Source organism: Crinia signifera, chromosome 8 (genome assembly GCF_055691185.1).
Source record: "Crinia signifera chromosome 8, ASM5569118v1, whole genome shotgun sequence".
In the NCBI taxonomy this organism is placed as follows: domain Eukaryota; kingdom Metazoa; phylum Chordata; class Amphibia; order Anura; family Myobatrachidae; genus Crinia; species Crinia signifera.
In genome coordinates this window covers 101,363,459-101,381,437 of record NC_139224.1, presented here as the reverse complement: position 1 = coordinate 101,381,437, position 17,979 = coordinate 101,363,459, and the positions used below count along the sequence as shown (strand labels likewise).

The following is a 17,979-nucleotide window of genomic DNA, read 5'->3' as shown; positions in this document are numbered from 1 at the left end:
TCAGCTGCCTTACCAAGCACCTTACTACATATATCAGGTCAACTGAACCCCCATCCAACAAAGCACCCGGTGATTAAAAAACATCTTAAAATTACTCCTTTTCCACCGTGGTCAGTGCGGTAAGTCCGTACCGAACCACTGGCTGGCTACACCGGCATTTGCCGAGAGGAGCACCAGGGCTATACACTAGTGGAGACACCATCTTCCCATTCCAAAACCTGGCAACCGAGTGCTGGAGAATTTCCACTCCAATCCTATTCAATACTAAGGGTGAGCATACAAACAATTACCTGTGTCTGTAATGTCATGTTCATAATCGCTACTACTGTTTAAACAAAACAAAGTCCATTTAAGACCTGGACATTCTGTTTCTCACTTTATTCACAAAAGTGATTTATCTACTAATTGACTATAGTGTAACGAATTACTGAAAGTCTGCTGCTACTGATCTAAAGATATCTCCATATAATCGGATTTCAACTCTATAGCTATATGTATTGTTTACAATTTTGTACCTGAATTTTTTAATGTTTTAATCTGTTGATTATATATGTAATGCTATTTTTCTATTTTTCCATATAAAATAATTCAATTTACAAACAGTGTGTCCATTACTCATTCATCTTCTACAGCCATCAAGTGTGTCCATTATATTATTCATTTGCTTTATCAGCAGCGCAATTCACTCCACTACCCCCTTCCTATTTTTTTCTTTCTGTGTCACGACAGACCCACAGGAGTGCATGCTGCAGCTGTATAAATCTGTATATACAGAACATATATAAATTAGAATTTTTCTGATATTGCCAAGCGCCGGGAAGTGTGCCTTAGAGTGTTCCCAGTTTGGGACTCTCTACTACACACCTACCCCCCTTCTATTTCCGATTTTTGTTCATGTTTAAAAATCGCACCTTTAAAAATCAAATTTTTTGCCGTGATTTCGCATATGTAATGAGATGTGAATTTACGGCAAAAAAGTGAGATATGGTGCGATTTTGTGTGATTTTTAGACTCGTGGTCCCCCTTCCTCAGCATAACCAGTCCCGGGCTCAAAGAGACGGTCCTAGTTTCATAAAATCACAGGGACAAACATGTTGGGGTTCCCTGGATTTTACAAAACCAGCACCAGGCTCAAGGGCCGTCCTGGTTCCCAAGATGACTAGGGGTCCCCCATATTTCAAGAACCAGCACCGGGCCCAACCAGCTAGCAGGGTAATGCCACAGCCGGGAGGAGACTTTTTATACAAGTCCCCCCGGCCAAAGCATTGATCCTTCTGACCAGTCAGCATGGGCAGGTGTCCTGGGGAAGTGGGGACACCCCCTCCAGAACTTACCGGCCCATGCTGAATACCGGGGCTGTCCTCGATGCCCCTGGGTGGTGGGCATCGAGCTGATTATAGTGTAAAAAAAAAAGGATAAACCATTGTGTATTTCTGTGGCACTACAAGTCTCAGCAAGCCAGCACCGCATGCAGGGACTTGGAGAACCACAAGTCCCAGCATGCGGGGCAATAAAGGGCCCGCTGGGACTAGTAGTGCCCCAGCAGTACAAATAGTAAAAAAACACACACAGACGCACTTACAGTATAACTTTATTACACACGGAGCCCATACACGGTCTTCTCCTGGTTCACCTCATACCTCTCCGATCGCTCCTTCTCCGTCTCCACTCCGAGCTCCTCCTCTCCTACTACCCCGCAGCCAGTCGGTGTTCCCCAAGGGTCAGTCCTTAGCCCTCTCCTCTTCTCCCTCTACACCACCTCTCTGGGCACCCTCATCAGCTCCTGTGGTTTTCATTACCACCTTTATGCTGATGATACCCTAATCTATCTCTCCTCCCCCGACCTATCCCCATCACTCCAGTCAAAGGTCTCAGAATGCCTCACGGCCATCTCAGCCTGGATGACCCAACGCTTCCTGAAACTAAACATGGCTAAAACTGAACTTCTAATCTTCCATCCCCCGAACATCCCCTCTTCTCCCACTATCTCCATCAGCATTGGTGAAACCGAGATCACCACCACCGACCAAACGCGCTGCCTCGGTGTCATCATTGACTCCTCCCTCTCTTTCACCCCCCACATTCGTGCTCTCTCACAGTCTTGCCGCTTTCACCTACGCAACATCTCACGCATCAGACCATTCCTCTCCACTGACGCGACCAAAATTCTCATTCACTCTCTTGTCATCTCCCGCCTTGACTACTGCAACATCCTTCTCTCTGGGCTACCTCTCACCCGCCTCGCACCTCTCCAAACCATTCTTAACGCTGCTGCTAGGCTCATCTTCCTCTCCCGCCGCTCTACCTCCGCCTCCCCCCTCTGTCTATCTCTTCACTGGCTCCCCATTCCTTTCCGAGTTCTCTTTAAACTCCTCACCACCACCTACAAGGCTCTCTCCTCCTCCACCGCTCCTTACCTCTCTTCACTGATCTCTATCCACACTCCCTCCCGTCCTCTTCGCTCCATCGCTGACCGCCGACTGACCTCTCACCTAATCACCTCCTCCCACTCCCGTGTCCAAGACTTCTCTCGCGCTGCCCCCCTGCACTGGAACAACCTCCCGCCACCCATCAGGCTTTCTGATTCCCTTACCTCCTTCAAGCGCTCCCTCAAAACCCACTTTTTTAGACTAGCCTATCCCTCCTGCTAACCACTTTTGATCCTCCTATCCTGCCTCCGTTCCCCTCCGTTCCTACTTATCCTGTTGTTTTTCGTTCGTCCACCCACCTATTTTTAGTATGTTAACTCTTATGAGTAGGGTCCTCCTGCCTCACGTACTCACCCTACCTCTTTACCTCACCTGTCCTCCTTTCCTGTTCTTCTCTTCCTCTGCTTCATCTTCAGTCTCCTCGACAATTTTGACACCTACTTCTGAACTGATGCTGATTTTATTTCTACCAGCTATACCCCTATTTATACTGTATTTTTCAACACACCCTGTATGTTACCTTGTCATTTGTTTTTTGTTTGCTATGTACGGCGCTGCGGACACTTTGCGTCGCCTTATAAATAAACGTACTACTACTACTACATTCCATCTCACCTGACTTGATAGAAGATCGGTCCCCTTCTCCAGTAGAATCCATAGTGGGGTACCTGTAAAAACAAATTATACTCACCACACTGATCTTCAGGGCTTCTCTGGACCCTCTGCAATGATCTCCGGTATCTGGGGGCGGGTTTGATTACATCCGGAGCTCCGCTCCCAGACCGAGACTTAGCTCCGCCCGCCAGTGAATCATGGTCTGGCATGGGGGTTTTCCCTGACTATGATTGGCTGGCGGGCGGGGCTAAGTCGCACTATTACATGTGCAGTTTTTGGAAAACGTGGGATTTTGGCCGTTTTCTACAAAAAATCGTACATGTCTAAAAAGTCGACCCCTATTACATTTCGCCCAGTAACTTTAATGTATAGTTCCTGTATAGGGCAATCTAATCAAGGTAACATTAATCTGAGTTACCTGCTCTCTTGGAATATTCAGAAGGCTCACAAATTAGGGGGAGGATGTCTAAACTTAATTGACTAATGGCCAATTTTGACCAAGCATTTTTGAAGAAGCGATTTGGTTACATGCATTGGAGAAACTAAAGCTGGCCATACATTAGAACGATTTCAGGGCCTGATATAGATATCATCAATCCCCACCCTCCGTTACTTCAAATTCGGGGGTGCCGCCGGTATCCGGGAGGGTTGTCCACCTTTCCAAGGGGCCGGGAGGGGGACCCAATTTTCGGGAGCCTCCCGGCCATTCCGGGAGGGTAGGCAATCCTGAATTACACACAAAAGATTTATAGATTGTCTGGGAAGTTGCTGGGGAGTTCAAGGGAAATCTTGACACAATCTGGATCGGAAGCTGGTCGTTTTGATGTATGGCCAGCTTAAGTGATTTTGTCGAAATAATGATTGCAATTAGGGAAGCCAATCCCGGGGCATTTTTTAAATCCCGGGATTCGGGATTGAAAAATGCTCAATCCCGGGATTGGTTTTCCTAATAAAAAAACTGCCCCACAATTACTGCCCCAGTCAGTAATTACAATGTAATTACTTACATTTGATGGTTGCCTGGTGGGGGGACGGGTCGTCCATGCTGCTGGCATGCTGGCTTCGCGCTGGCTGGGTGAGCGGGTGGGCGCGCTGGCTGGCTGGGCATGCTGGCTGGGCGCTTGGGCTGGGCACACTGGCTGGGCAAGCAGGCGGCTGGGCACGCTGGCTGGGCGGGCACGCGGCTGGGCACGCTGGCAGGGCGGGCACGCTGGCTGGACGGGAGGGCGCGCTGGCTGGGCGGGTGGCGCGGCATTACAATGCCGGGCGCGACCTCTGCCTGCGCAGCGTGACCTCATCTCACGCTGAGAGGTCACGCTGCACACAGTGCTGCCGGGAGAAGTCGGGCAGCGTTTGAGCGATGCTCAGACGCTGCCCGGCATTAGACTGCGCGCAAGCGCAGTCTAATCCCGAAATCCCGGGATTGGAAACTCCAATCCCGGGATTGAAATCCCGGCGTTTTGGGGGCCAAATCCCGGGATCCTGCCGATCCCCAACCCCGGGATTGGCCACCCTAATTGCAATCTAGTCAAAATTGCCTTGCCTGCACAGTCTATCCTATGCTAGGCAATGCTGACTTAGCGGGGCCGCGCATCGGAATCTTAAGCAGGGGAAACACAGGGACATATTTCTGCTAAACTTCTAGGCGATTTTGACTATTTAGTCAAAATTGCCTGGAAAATCTCAGTGTGTACACCCCTTTACAGAAGAACCAGTAAAGCTGAAAGAAGTGCTTACGTATAAGAAGGTCGCATAAACAATCAGGAGGGATACTGTATTACTGTCCAGGATCACCATCCAAGTTCGCACCGTAATATGCGATCCTATCGCTGGGATATACAGTATGTTTCATCAGACGCAGGGACAGGGACTCCGAAAGTATATCACAGAAACAACAACCACTGTGACTGATTACAATGCTACAAAGATTAGCACTGCACGTAAACTCTTTTTTAACCAATAGTAGTGTTTGTTTAAATGTTAACAGTTAAGTCAGAGGCTCCCAAATGTGGTCCTCAAGGCACCCCAACGGTCCAGGTATTAAGTATATCCATGCTTGACCACAGGTGACTTAATTAGTAACTCAGTCAGTCTGATTGAATCATCTGTACTGAGCCATGGATATACCTAAAACATGGACCGTTGGGGTGCCTTGAGGACCGTGTTTGGGAACCTCTGAGTTAAGTGTTAAGCGACCAGAGATTGTCGCGGATGAAAAAGAAACTGCCAGGGGAGCATGTTCCTGCGACCAGCGATCACTATGGGGAAAAAACGGGAGCGCGCACCCGGCGATTTATCACCGGTACACACTCCCATCTCTAGCAATATGGTCGCTCAGCAACCATATTTCCAGCAATATTAACAATAATCGCCCCCCTGTGTATGCACCTTAGCTGCTATTTTTTATTTGTCAGCTGCTATTTTACATTTTTGTGGATTAAATCCAGCTGATTTAATCCTTTATAATACAGTATGTGCTCTTTCGTATGTTTTTTTTATTTAACGTAACTGCAGTCAATTAAGATTTTAATGTGTTATTTTAATAAATGAGGTTATATTATCTGAGTTACTGATCTATATACAGTATGTAAATCACTTTGTACACATACTATATATATATATATATATATATATATATATATATATATATATATATATATATATATATATATATATATATATATAAACAGTATGCAACTAATATTCTATCATATAGGTCTGTTAAACTATAGTATTCACTCCCCATAACTGAGAGGTTGGATAGCACTACTCAGAATTACCCCGGAACACTGGCAATGCTTGACTAATGCTGACCAATAGAATGTAGTTCCTCACAGCTTCTGTGGCCACTTAGCTGTGACCATTTGAAATCTGAATCACTCTAATTAGCCAAGACAGATGTCACCAGTTCCTGCCACATTTCCAGAACCTGGTAACTGGCTGCACGTTAATTTAATATGGATCAATTATCTTCCAGCGCCTTTAGCTAAAGTAATTAATGGTCCTTTTTTTCCATGAACCTTTAAGCAATAAAAGGAGTAGGAAATAAGTCAACGTGTACTCTGCGTTAACTCTTTTATGTACCGCTACTACTTTCTAAATGTCATCATATTTGCAATGCACAAATCTTGGCATGTTATATATATATTTATACAAAAATACAGTGCACAATTATTTGTATATGCCCTGTTGTACACTGTATTTTTGTTCATAGCATCCTGAAGACGGGGTCACCGTACCCCGAAACGTCGATTATGGATTAAAATTACCCTCACTTTACATTTCATGCCATCTCCGAGTGCCAATTCATACAACATACAATACCGTCTCTCCCAGCGTCCTATTACCAACTGCCCCTGGTGCCTGCTGCAGGTGAGGCTGACCAGCCTTAATAGATACGGGGGTTGTAGATGAGCAGCACTCCAGAGGACAAATAATGCAAATGTACAGGCGGCTGTAGTTACTGGCAACGTTTCAGTGCCCTTTAATTTTAGCGGCACTTTCGTCAAGGCTAAGCCTTGACGAACGTGCCGCACTCCCAATGTCCCCTCAGGAACAAAGACATAAGCAGGTGCCCGCCGGAGAATATGCCCGTAGGAGACCGGCTCTATAGCAATATGGTAACGGCGTGCAAATAAGGAAACAGGAGACCTGATAAATTCCTACGTTTCGAGACCTTGCAGTCCCTTTATCAAGGTGCAGAGAACAATAGTGCTTAGACTTCCGGGTCCGACTGTGAGGCGTTCACCGGGAGCAGAGTGTGGAAGTGACGCGGGACTACAACTGGTGTACCGGCACGGCTGTGCCGGTACCAGCGGAGATAGACGCTGCACCGCGGCAAAGGACGACGAGACAGAGGGAACCCCAGGGTATCAGGTAAGTGTGCAGTGCAACACCGGGAGTGCTAGGGACGCCAGCCCCTGGTGACACTCCATCACTTGCCTTGACCCCACTGTGACTGTATCCACTCTATACCCACCTCCTGCCGGACAAGTGTTATTGACTATTACTCTGGACTGATCGCTCAAGTTACCTGAACTATCACCCAGTGCAAACAGACCACAGACACCTCATAGGTGCAGTGGTGTTTTGCTCACCCCAATACCATTCCCTGCCTTCCCCGTGACCCTGCAAGGCAGCACCCCCCATTCTCATACCCCACCAGTTGTTTGCATTACATACAACTGGAATTTTTCTTGTTAATAAATTTGTTCATATTTCTTCACCATCACAGCGTTTGATTGTACTTTTAGTGCCACACCTCATTTCTGAGATTAGACCAGTGAGGCCTTATATAATGACACCTGCCTGTATCATCCACACCACGTATAACCACATCAGCTGTATTCCGTAGCGCAGGTCCTCCAAACCTGTATTCTTACTAAATGGAACAAAGTGCACATCCAGGAGAGGTCGCTGACCATTGGGAAAGCATTATCCAGAGTGTCTGTGCATTAGTAGGTTATGGTATATTCGATCTACAGTGTCTAGGTCTGCAATCATATGGTCGACAGGGTCCAAAGGTCGACACTGAAAAGGTCGACAGGGTTCAAGGGTCGACATTGTCAAAAGGGCGACAGGGTCAAAAGGGCGACATGGAAACGGTCAACATGAGTTTTTAATTTTTTTGTTGAGTCTATGTCAACACAGTTTGACATGGACACTGTCTAAGTGTACCGCGTTCCATCGCATGGCTCACTACGCTCGCCATGTTTCGGGCTCGGAACACTATTATATTCTCCCTCCACGCCGGAGTGGATGGTAGGATATGACATACCGCCTGTCGACACATGTCGGCTCGAAATTTTGTAAAGAAAATTGCATGTCGACCTTTTCCGTGTCTCCCATTTCCATGTTGGCCTTTTGACTACGTTGATCGTTTGACCATGTGGATCTTTTGGCTGTTGACCTTTTGACCCTGTCGACCTTTGAACACTGTCAAACTTTTCATTGTAGACCTTTGAATCCTTTTAAACTTTTGACTGTCGACCTTTGGACCCTTTCGACCTTTTGATTGTCGACCGTTGGACCTTGTCGACCAGTAGTGGTCAACCTTATGACTGTCGACCTAGAGACTAGGATGAGTCCGGATAGCGCACTAGTACCATAGTGTTTTATAATTTGTTTCCTGTATTTTGGAGCTAAAGGAGGAGAGGAATTTGTAGTAAAAAATATTCATCTCTTATTCCTAGTTAGTATAAGAAATGGGATAGAAATAATGTACTGTGCTATGTGTTAGAATCCTCAAACCTTCTAAAACATCTGCCACAATCCGACTGCTCAACTGTCCAACAGTCGGGATCCCGACCAACAGTGGCTATTCTCCCTCGTGGAGGGTCCACGACTCCTAGAGAGGGGGAATAGAACCTGTGCATTGAGCCACTGAGCCCACATCCTGACCGGCGACCAGTCATACCACACCGGTCCAATCAGTGTCACAATTGTAGATCAAAAATGTGGATTCTCACTATCAACTGGGATCAGTCTTACCAGCAGCAGGGACGCATAGTCTAATGTACTGGTAGTGTTCACCAAGTACCCCAGCAAGATGTACGGACTTGTATGCACCAAGCATAAGTCATAGTAAAAAAAGAATGAAGCATTAGAAAGGTCATACCAAAAGCTGGTGTTAAAATCATAAAGCAAAGCAGAGAACCTAGCGTTAATACAAAAGAGTGAGGAGCAAGTTGGATCATACACCGAGAACAAATTCTAAAGGATCAAGAATGCTGGAAACTGGGTGAGTAAAGGGTAATACTCTTGAAGTGCACTATAGTCAGGGACTGGCTTAAATAGGTTTACCAATTAAAATTTAGGCCCTTATTCTAAATCGGACGGTACGGCCCGCGTGCGGCCGTACCGCCGATGTTTTTGTTCTGCACATGCGCAGAGGTCATTCTGCGCATGTGCAGCCCCCTTCGCCGCAGACGGATTTCGTCCGCCGCAAAGGGGGCGTATAGGGGCGTGAGGGGCTTCAGCCCCTCATTACCCTATGTGTACGCCCCGCGTTTCATGGGCGTTCCCATGCAAACGCGGGGCGTGTGCATGGTAATGAGGGCATGACGCCCTCATTACCATGACATGGGGGCGGAAAGCTGACGTCGCCGGATGTCAGCTTTCAGCCCCCTTTCAAGCTCCCACACGGACGATTGTCCGTGTGGTCTGAGCTTGCGGGAGCTGCCGCGGCGTGCGGGCCTGCCTTCGATGGTCGTCGACCATCGAAGGCAGGGGGCAGCTCCCACCATGGTGGAGGCGTAGCCTCCACCATTTTTGTGCGGATCGCCAGCCGTCCGTGTACGGACGGCCGTGGCGATCCGTCGGGTGGGCGGCCCTTGGTTTGTGCGGTCGGAGCCCCGTGTGCGGCTCTGACCGCACCAACCAGAATAAGGGCCTTAGTGTCATAGTGACATCACTTGACAAATGACCACAAGAACTAAATACTGGGAAGCCACTCACCAATCCCTATCACAACTAGTAGGCCCTATGAGGGCCTCCTCAGCCTGAGGAGGTGAGAGAGCAGACTGTAGGCAAGTATAACAGCAGTGCTAAATGACCAACTTAGACCTCTTAAGACTCTCTGGTGATGTTTCAGCAGATTCCAGGGCAAATTCACTTTGCCCTGCAGTGAAAGAAAATTGTCCCTTAAGGTTCAGAGAGATGTCTTTCTCACACATGAGACTGAAATTTGGTAACACATCATTTCGGCACTTTCGAGCTTTTAGATTTTTTTTACACTTTCCTGGGCTTTTAATAGCAAGAAATGTTTTAAACAATATAAACACTAATTTGTTTTAGATCTGCAATTAAGAAATTCTACTTCTACAACTGAGAAATTCTATTTCTACAAGTGGTCGTGCTGTAATATCCTTATGTACATTTGTACGAGAGTGCGAAATACCTTTGCAAAATCCCGAACATCAAATAAGTCAAATGCTTCAAACAGGTCACTTTTCTTCATGTTGAAAGATTCACAGCACACAGTGAGGAAAGTCCGGATGTTCTTGAGACACAGAAACTAAAAGGATGGAAGGAAATCAGTAAGTAAAGTGCATAAAATCTACAGCATTCATAAAAACATACAGACTGTCTCTCATATCAGTCCGAATACTGAGACAAAAATGATTAATCACTGATATTGGGCATGTTGTTTTTACCAAAACTACATGAAGCTATTTCTCCACACAGTTCTAAACTTATAGTAAAAGTTTCAACACTTAGATGCTTCAAGTACTAAAGTATATTCAGGGAGAGCAGCGAAAATAAAATTCTTGTCGTAAAATGGCATCTTTAACCCCTTGAGTGGTGGGTTTTCCTGGGGCAGGACAAACCTACCTGGGCGGGTTTGTCCTGCCCCAGAAATACCACAGAACATGGGGCAGCCACTGCCTTCTAAAGCAGCCCCTACTCCCCTGGATCCGCTGCTGGCTTCAGCTGTTTGCAGCCACTCAGGGAGGTTCATTGTGGCTCAGGGGACTCGGGCGTGCTCAGACATTTATGTTTTGGAACTCCCGAACGCTTCTGAGCAGCCCCAAACTTTCTAGAGCGGGGCCTGCTTCCTGGTCACTGCTGCGAATAGTGGCAGGGGAGCCCTGGTGTTCCGGTGTATGATCTAAGGGTTGGGGACTGGCTGGAGGTGAGCAACAGAGGGGGAGCAACGGGGGGAGGTGGTGCGGTACTTGTGTATTATAGCGGCGCCCCCGATTTCCATTGCGCAATTTTTTAATCACATCGCATGCCATGCACCCGATGGTATGCGATGCCACGCGATTTTTGCCCTCTATACGATGAAAGATTGTATAAGCACCCTAAAGGGTGCTTTTAAGCACTGTAATGCTTACAATGTTAAATGCACACCCACGCCACCCCCCCCCCCCCCACTATAAACGTGAACCCGAAGCGTGGTGAGCGCAGCGAGCCCGCGAGGGGCGGCGGTACGCGTCCCCTGACCTTTTCATACCCCCACTATCCACGTCAGCGTGGAGTTAAGAATAGAAAGTGTGGCGAGCGCAGCAAGCCACCGAGCCCGAAGCGTGGCGAGCGCAGCGCGCCCCGCGAGGGGACGCGGATACCTTCACAGGTATCGGAGTCCCCTCGCGGCCTTCACAGGTATCCGCGTCCCCTCGCCATGCTTTGGGCTCGGTGGCTCGCTGCGCTCGCCACACTTTCTATTCTCAACTCCATGCCACGCTTCGGGTTCACGTTTATAGTGGGGGGGTGGCGGGGGGGTTCATTTAACATTGTAAGCACCCATTAGGGTGCTTATACAATGTTTAATCGCATCGCATCGCATTGTATGGCATTGTATGCCATATACAATGTCATACAATTTAAAAATTGTATGGCATTGTACAATATCGCGCAATATCGCGTCGCATCGCATACCATCGTATGCCTTATGGTATGCGATGCGATGGGCGCCGCCAAAATACACAAGTACCGGTGGTGCACAGCTGGAGGCACCACTGGCGCACATCTGCATACCACTGGTCTGGCAGGAACTTTTTTTCGGGAGAGCCCGTTCCTGCAATGCAGCTCAGCCAGGAAAATTGACAGTTATATCACCAAAGTGGTTAAATAATAATGTTAAATAGAAAACATTTAAAACAATACAATGCTAAATGAATTGACTATTATTGAACATCTTCTACTCAAAGTATTTATGCAGCCCATTCAACTTCCCTGAAAACGCCTGACTCCCGCCTGCATTATTCTTGATCCTCCCTGAAAAAGGCCGGGATCCTCCATCAAACCCAGCCACTTGTCAATCAGCCAGCTGATGAGCTGCGAAGATTAGCCATCACTGGCTTTCTTCGTACAGAGGGTTTACGCATGCCCAATGCGTACTGTGCACGTGCGGCCTTTCGATAATGGCAGGGGTGCGAATTCGCAGCCCTGTGAATGGGTCTGAATCAGGCCCAATGTGTAAATTCCAGCACTTTGAGGCACTGATGTGCTATTACACAACTCAGTGGTTCACTTTCGGTATCTATTATGGGCCATCCACAAGGGGCGATTACAGCCCCGTTTCTAAGTAATCTGTCTATATCAGTTAGAAAATTAGCACGGATCGCTCCCTGAATATGGCCCCGGCAGAGCGATGCACAATCCATAGCGTCGCTATCGCTTGACCAGGTTTATACTGCATGCAGTGTAAATCTAGTCATTACCAGTGTTCTCTCAGTTGAGAACACCGGCCACGACACATTGCTCAGCACACAGCGCTGGTGCTCTGTGCTTAACCAGATCGCTCATGAAAAATGTGTATGGGACATTACTTTTTATGTTGGTGTTAATATTAAAGGGTTTGCATGCTGCATAAACTCAGCAAATTACGGATTTATTTTATCCCTGCCAAGCCGGGCACATGGCTGTGCCAGGGGGGTACACCTGAACTGGGCCCAGCAGTACAGAACAGGAGCTGCATCACCTAAATTTGATTTCAAATGGATCCTATTGGCAGTTCTTTTGGGGCCACACAATCTGTTGCCGCCCTGATGCCTACAGTAGTTGTTGTTTATAAATATGTTGCATGCCAAATGAGCCCTCGTGTTAATGATTTAGTCATGCTCACCGAAGAAGAATAGGATTCCATGACTAAAGCCTCTTCGGAAATGAGTTACTGATATTGAACAGAATAACAGGAAAATATACAAACTACTCCTAAGCAGATGGTGTGATAATGAACAGGTTACTCTATCCAATGACACTGGGAGTGTAACCTCTCACACTGCATGCTTTAGTGTATGTAAAAAAGAAAGAAATACTGAACATTTACATAGTGCGGTATAGTGATACTAAGCATACACAGTGTGACAGGTGGGGATAGAATGATCAGTACAACAATATAAATTACAGTGACCTCACATCTGTATAATACAATGCAGGGTCATAGTGACTTTGAATTTGAGCAGCGGAAAGCCACTAAGAACGAATACTTACTAAATCAGTCTCTAACAAAGGCATTTTTCCATCCTGTCTGAGGGTTTCAGTCCATAAAGGGCAAAATAGGAAATTGCAAATAAAGCCTAAGAAAACATGTAACAGCTTAGAGGTTAAGGGCTCTCAGAGATATTGTGGAATCACAGATCAATTCCACTGAGACCCAGTGACTAGTGTGTACACTCAGCATCGTTAATGTTGCACGCTCCAGCACATCGTTAACAACCCGCTCTCTCTTCTGTTCAGTTAAAACGAAGGAGAACTTTGTTAACGAGGGCTGCAGCATGGCCCCCCGCTCCCCCTGCCATCACTCCCTCCCCACAAGCATCGGAATGTGTGTAAATCCCCATACACACTAGGCGACCCCCACTGACCCCAATATCGGCGGGGGCCAAGCAGGGGATGCCGACATCGGCTCTGAGGTGAGCGACTGCCGTGTTGCCGCATGTCCAGACAAGGGAGGGGGTCGTTAACAATGTACGGAGGTTTCTGAAAGATATCATTCACTTTTTCTTCTAGTGTGTATGGGGTTTTTCTGTATGCACTTGCCAATGCTGGCACCCTGCCAGGTCCCCGTTGCCGCCAAATAACCAAGTACACACACTGTGTAGTGTACATATAGTCACATATGCAATTACAACATTTTTAATATATTCTAGAGATAATGGTATACCTTATCTTTCCACAATATACTATATGCAGTGGCGTAACTACATATACAGCCCCCCCCCCCCCCCCCCCCCCCCGCTGGGAATTTTGGACGCCCCCCCCATAAGTTAACACTCCCCCCCCCCCCCCCCCCCCCCGAAAAGTTAACACCCTCCTTACCCCATTGCCGCAGCCGCCCCTAACCCTGACATGCAGATCTGTCCCCGGCTCTCCTGGCTCCGGCTGCTAATAAAAAGTGACACTCAGAAAATGGCTGCCCACATAATGCAGACCGTTTTTGAGGATACCAGAGGAGGCGGCGGCCTCCTCTAGCAACCATAAAAACGGTCTGCTGTATGGGGGCAGCCATTTTTTTATTAGAAGCTGGGGACCTGACAGATCTGCGTGTCCGGGTTAGAGGCGTCGGCAATGGGGTAAGGAGGGGGAAGGGTGTTAATTTTTCTGGGGGGGGGGCAGGAGCCGGGACCCGGGAACTGACAGAGGCACCGGTGGGCGGACGGCAGCAGGTAGCTATAGCCCCGCAGGTGCCCACACCTTCTTAGCGCGGGACTATAGTTATGCCACTGACTATATGTTAAGATCTAGTCTTTTAACAATAAAGGATAAAATATAGCGAACACGATCTGTTGCCAGCTGGCATTGCATATTAAACTGCTGTCATTTCAACTCCCTCTGCAAAATAAAATTTTGACAAATCTTACACTTCCCCCAGAAAAAGGACATAAAGGAGTCATCACCTGTGCTCAGGAAAGCATATCCATTTATCTTTAAACAATATTGTTATCTAGAAGTACTTATTAACCCTTTGAGTGCCAACATCTTTGTCAGAAATGTTTAAAATATCCACTAAAAATGCCGGCGCCCACTGGTACTTTGAATGGAGAGATATTAATAATGACCCCCCCTATGGTCTATCACTACCTTCAGGGAACGGTTACCTCTGTCTGAAGACAGCATTTGGCTAAAAGCAGGGATTAGTTCAGTTGCACAGCTATATGTAGATAAAACCCTTAAGTCCTTCTAAAAACTCTGTGAGAAATTCAATGTCTATAATAAAGTTTTTTTTAGATATTTCCAGCTGCCTCATGCAATACAGTCGTGGTATGGTGGATCTATGCCATCTATTTGACTTCCCCGGTTAAGGAACTTGTCCTGAACCCCGGTCAGACTAAGCAAATCTCTACCATATATGCTACTCTTCGCTCATGTACATCCCCTCATGGTCTTGATGGTCTAAACGGATAAATAGGAATGTGATCTAGGTACAATAGACGAGACTCAATGGGCACAAATATTAGGCTCGATTAAATTTCCTCCCCCTTGTATCAAATACCAACAAGTGTGTTTTTATATCTTATACCAGACATATCGTACACCTGTGATTCTTAACAGAGCAGCCCTAATGCTGATTTCCCCAGATGTGGAGCCTGTGATGCGGGCTTCTGGCATATGCTATGGGTATGTCCTAAAGTATTTGCTATTTGGAGATATGTGTGGACTGATAAGGTATTAACAGAGCCAACTCTCCCGCCAGTGACACCTGCCATTTGCAGATTTGGTCTCGACCTTGTGAAAACTCACTCTCTCATGGTGTACAAATATGTCCTATGCCTCACCACATTAGCTAGAGTTATCATGGCAAGAAACTGGTTTGCTATTTCCTCCACTGGCAGGCCCTGGTCTGTGAAGTCTCGGGACATGAGAAATTTGTTTATCGGTTACGAGGCACAATCTTGAATTACTATGCTAAGTAGGACAGACGGAATAATTCCAATGTAGCATCAGGCCCGATGATATAGCAATCCTGTCACAGTCTCTTGCTATGCAGTTGTGATAACTCTTATGTCAACAGGCTGTTGCTACCGCCACTATTACATCTCTAACTAATGCGTTACCCAATTATTCTCATTATACCTTCTATGAATGTTTATATTGTAATGAACACACTACGACTATTTTTTTTTCTAAAATGTTATTATGCACATTGAAATATATATTGCACACACCTGCTATTGTTTCTGTCTTTTTTTCTACTAGTTGTCATTGTTTTTTATGTTAACTGCAAAAACAATCAATAAAAATGTACACAATAAAAAAATGCCTGCGTCGCTCACATTTGTCATATAAATTCAAATAAAAAATGATGTGTAAAAATGTTTTATATTTCCTATATAAGGTAAACATTACAGGTCATTATGATGAATAAAAATGTTTACTTGCCAATTTTCCCACCTATTTTGACAAATTCACTTGGAATTCAAAAGGGTTAACCACCCAACCAGCCATCAAATATTTCCCTTCATACAGTATATACAGTACTGTAGATTTAGAATCCCTCTCTGAGAGAATACAATGGTCACTGATTCAACCCTATTGCTCAGTTGTGCCTGAATGAGGCATATTCTGCTCCAGCAACTCCTTATGAGAGAACAAGGAGCAGGAATGATAAGTATGTTGTTTCCTGTGCTTTGCTGATGCGCTCAATTATTCCTATTTCCCCTCCAGTCATAATGTGTTTATGCAGGAACCACTAATGTCTGCTTGGTAATCCAAAATAGAACAGTTTTTAGAAGTTAATGTAGAAAAAAAATCAGGGTTAATCTGCAAATTAGCTCTATATTTGCCTACTGTATGTTCATGTGATTTTCTAATAGGAAAATAGTGGATTGTGACGTTTCTTGTAATTTATCTGCTATACTCTGTGTATTATTTGGGCATATTGGAGCAAATTTAATAGTCTGCAAACTGCAGGCATTGGCGGAATCTTCCCAATGTTTTAAAATACAGATTTGTCTTTGTACATCTTTGCTGCAGTCTTGCTGAACCGTCCCTCTTGGTATGGCAGGTCGCGTGAGACTCTTCTAGTGTCTGACGTCTTTTTTGCTTCTTTGTTTCCCCCCAAAACTGTGTACCAGTGTGTCATCGCAATATGCCTGGACAGTAAGAGGACACTGTGCTAATTCATTTGGGATATGACACTTGTATATATGTGTGCTATGGGGTCTCTGAATCTGTATACAAAATGCCACAATGTAGAAGCTGCAGCTTTTACCAATACACGTTCTGTATTGCTCTGTATACAGACTCCTTGTGCATCCTAGTCACATTGTGTTGCGACAAATGTACATTTTCAAAAACCATAATTCAATAAAAAAGAAAAAACGGTACTTGTTTCCTAGAACGGCCACAATCGTGAGTGATCGTGGCTCTTAATTAAGGGACACGATCCTCACGATGTGGCCGATTTTTAACAATTTTTTCCCTTTGATTGACAGAAATCGGGTCAATCGGTCGGTCGCGACCAATTAAAATCGGCCGCGATGCGACCGACCGATTGACCCGATTTTTCCATAGACTTCAATGTTAAAAAATCTTTTAACATTGAAATCGGGAGGATCTTGTCGGTCTTGTGCCATTATAATGGCACAAGATGAGATGGACTTGATTAAGTCCATCTCACATAGGGAAAAATGATAAAAAAGGTGAAATGGGCCAATATGACCCATTTCACATTTTTTATGTGCCCGCCATGACCCCACGATAGACGTCAACCCGAAGCGTGGCGAGCGCAGCGAGCCCGCGAGGGGCGGCGGTGCGCGTCCTCCGACCTTTTCATTCCCCTACTATCCACTAGGGCGTGGAGTGAGAATAGAATAGTGTGGCGAGCGCAGCGAGCCACCGAGCCCTAAGCGTGGCGAGCGCAGCGAGCCCCGCGAGGGGACGCGTATACCTGTGAAGTTATACGCGTCCCCTCGCGGGGCTCGCTGCGCTCGCCACGCTTCGGGCTCGGTGGCTCGCTGCGCTCGCCACACTATTCTATTCTCACTCCACGCCCTAGTGGATAGTAGGGGAATGAAAAGGTCGGAGGACGCGCACCTCCGCCCCTCGCGGGCTCGCTGCGCTCGCCACGCTTCGGGTTGACGTCTATCGTGGGGTCTAGCCCACTTAGTAACATTTGGGGGGGCAATTGAAAATAATCAAGTGAAAAAAAAAAAAAAATCGGGTGAAAAATCGGTCGGTCGGATCGGTCGCATCGCATGCGACCAAATCGCATGCGATGCGATCGATCCGATTTTTTATCTTACGACCACAACGATCTAAATCGTTGTGGCCGTGCTAGGAAACAAGTACCGAAAAAACTACATTGGCTTTGCCTTTGAAATGATTGCTACAGTACTTAGGAACATTGGGTAGAACTTGTCAGAGCCAGCGGTTTGCTAATTCATTTATCTCATTGGGCCTGATTTAGAAGTAGGCACAAATCAAGTTGTGATTGAATCTTTATACACAGCGCGACTAATGGGGCGTACACATGGGGAGATTTTCA

At 46.4% G+C, this 17,979-nt stretch overlaps 1 protein-coding gene across 5 annotated transcripts in view; it reads right to left on the bottom strand.

Annotated features, from left to right (window-relative positions):
• Positions 1 to 17,979, bottom strand: part of VAV3 (vav guanine nucleotide exchange factor 3) — a 222,268-nt gene that overhangs the window by 107,741 nt on the left and 96,548 nt on the right. For all 5 annotated transcript variants that reach the window (XM_083156897.1, XM_083156900.1, XM_083156896.1 and 2 more), the window contains exon 2: positions 9,943 to 10,059. In XM_083156897.1, the coding sequence (XP_083013023.1) occupies positions 9,943 to 10,059 (117 nt within the window). The remainder of the gene's footprint in view (positions 1 to 9,942; positions 10,060 to 17,979) is intronic.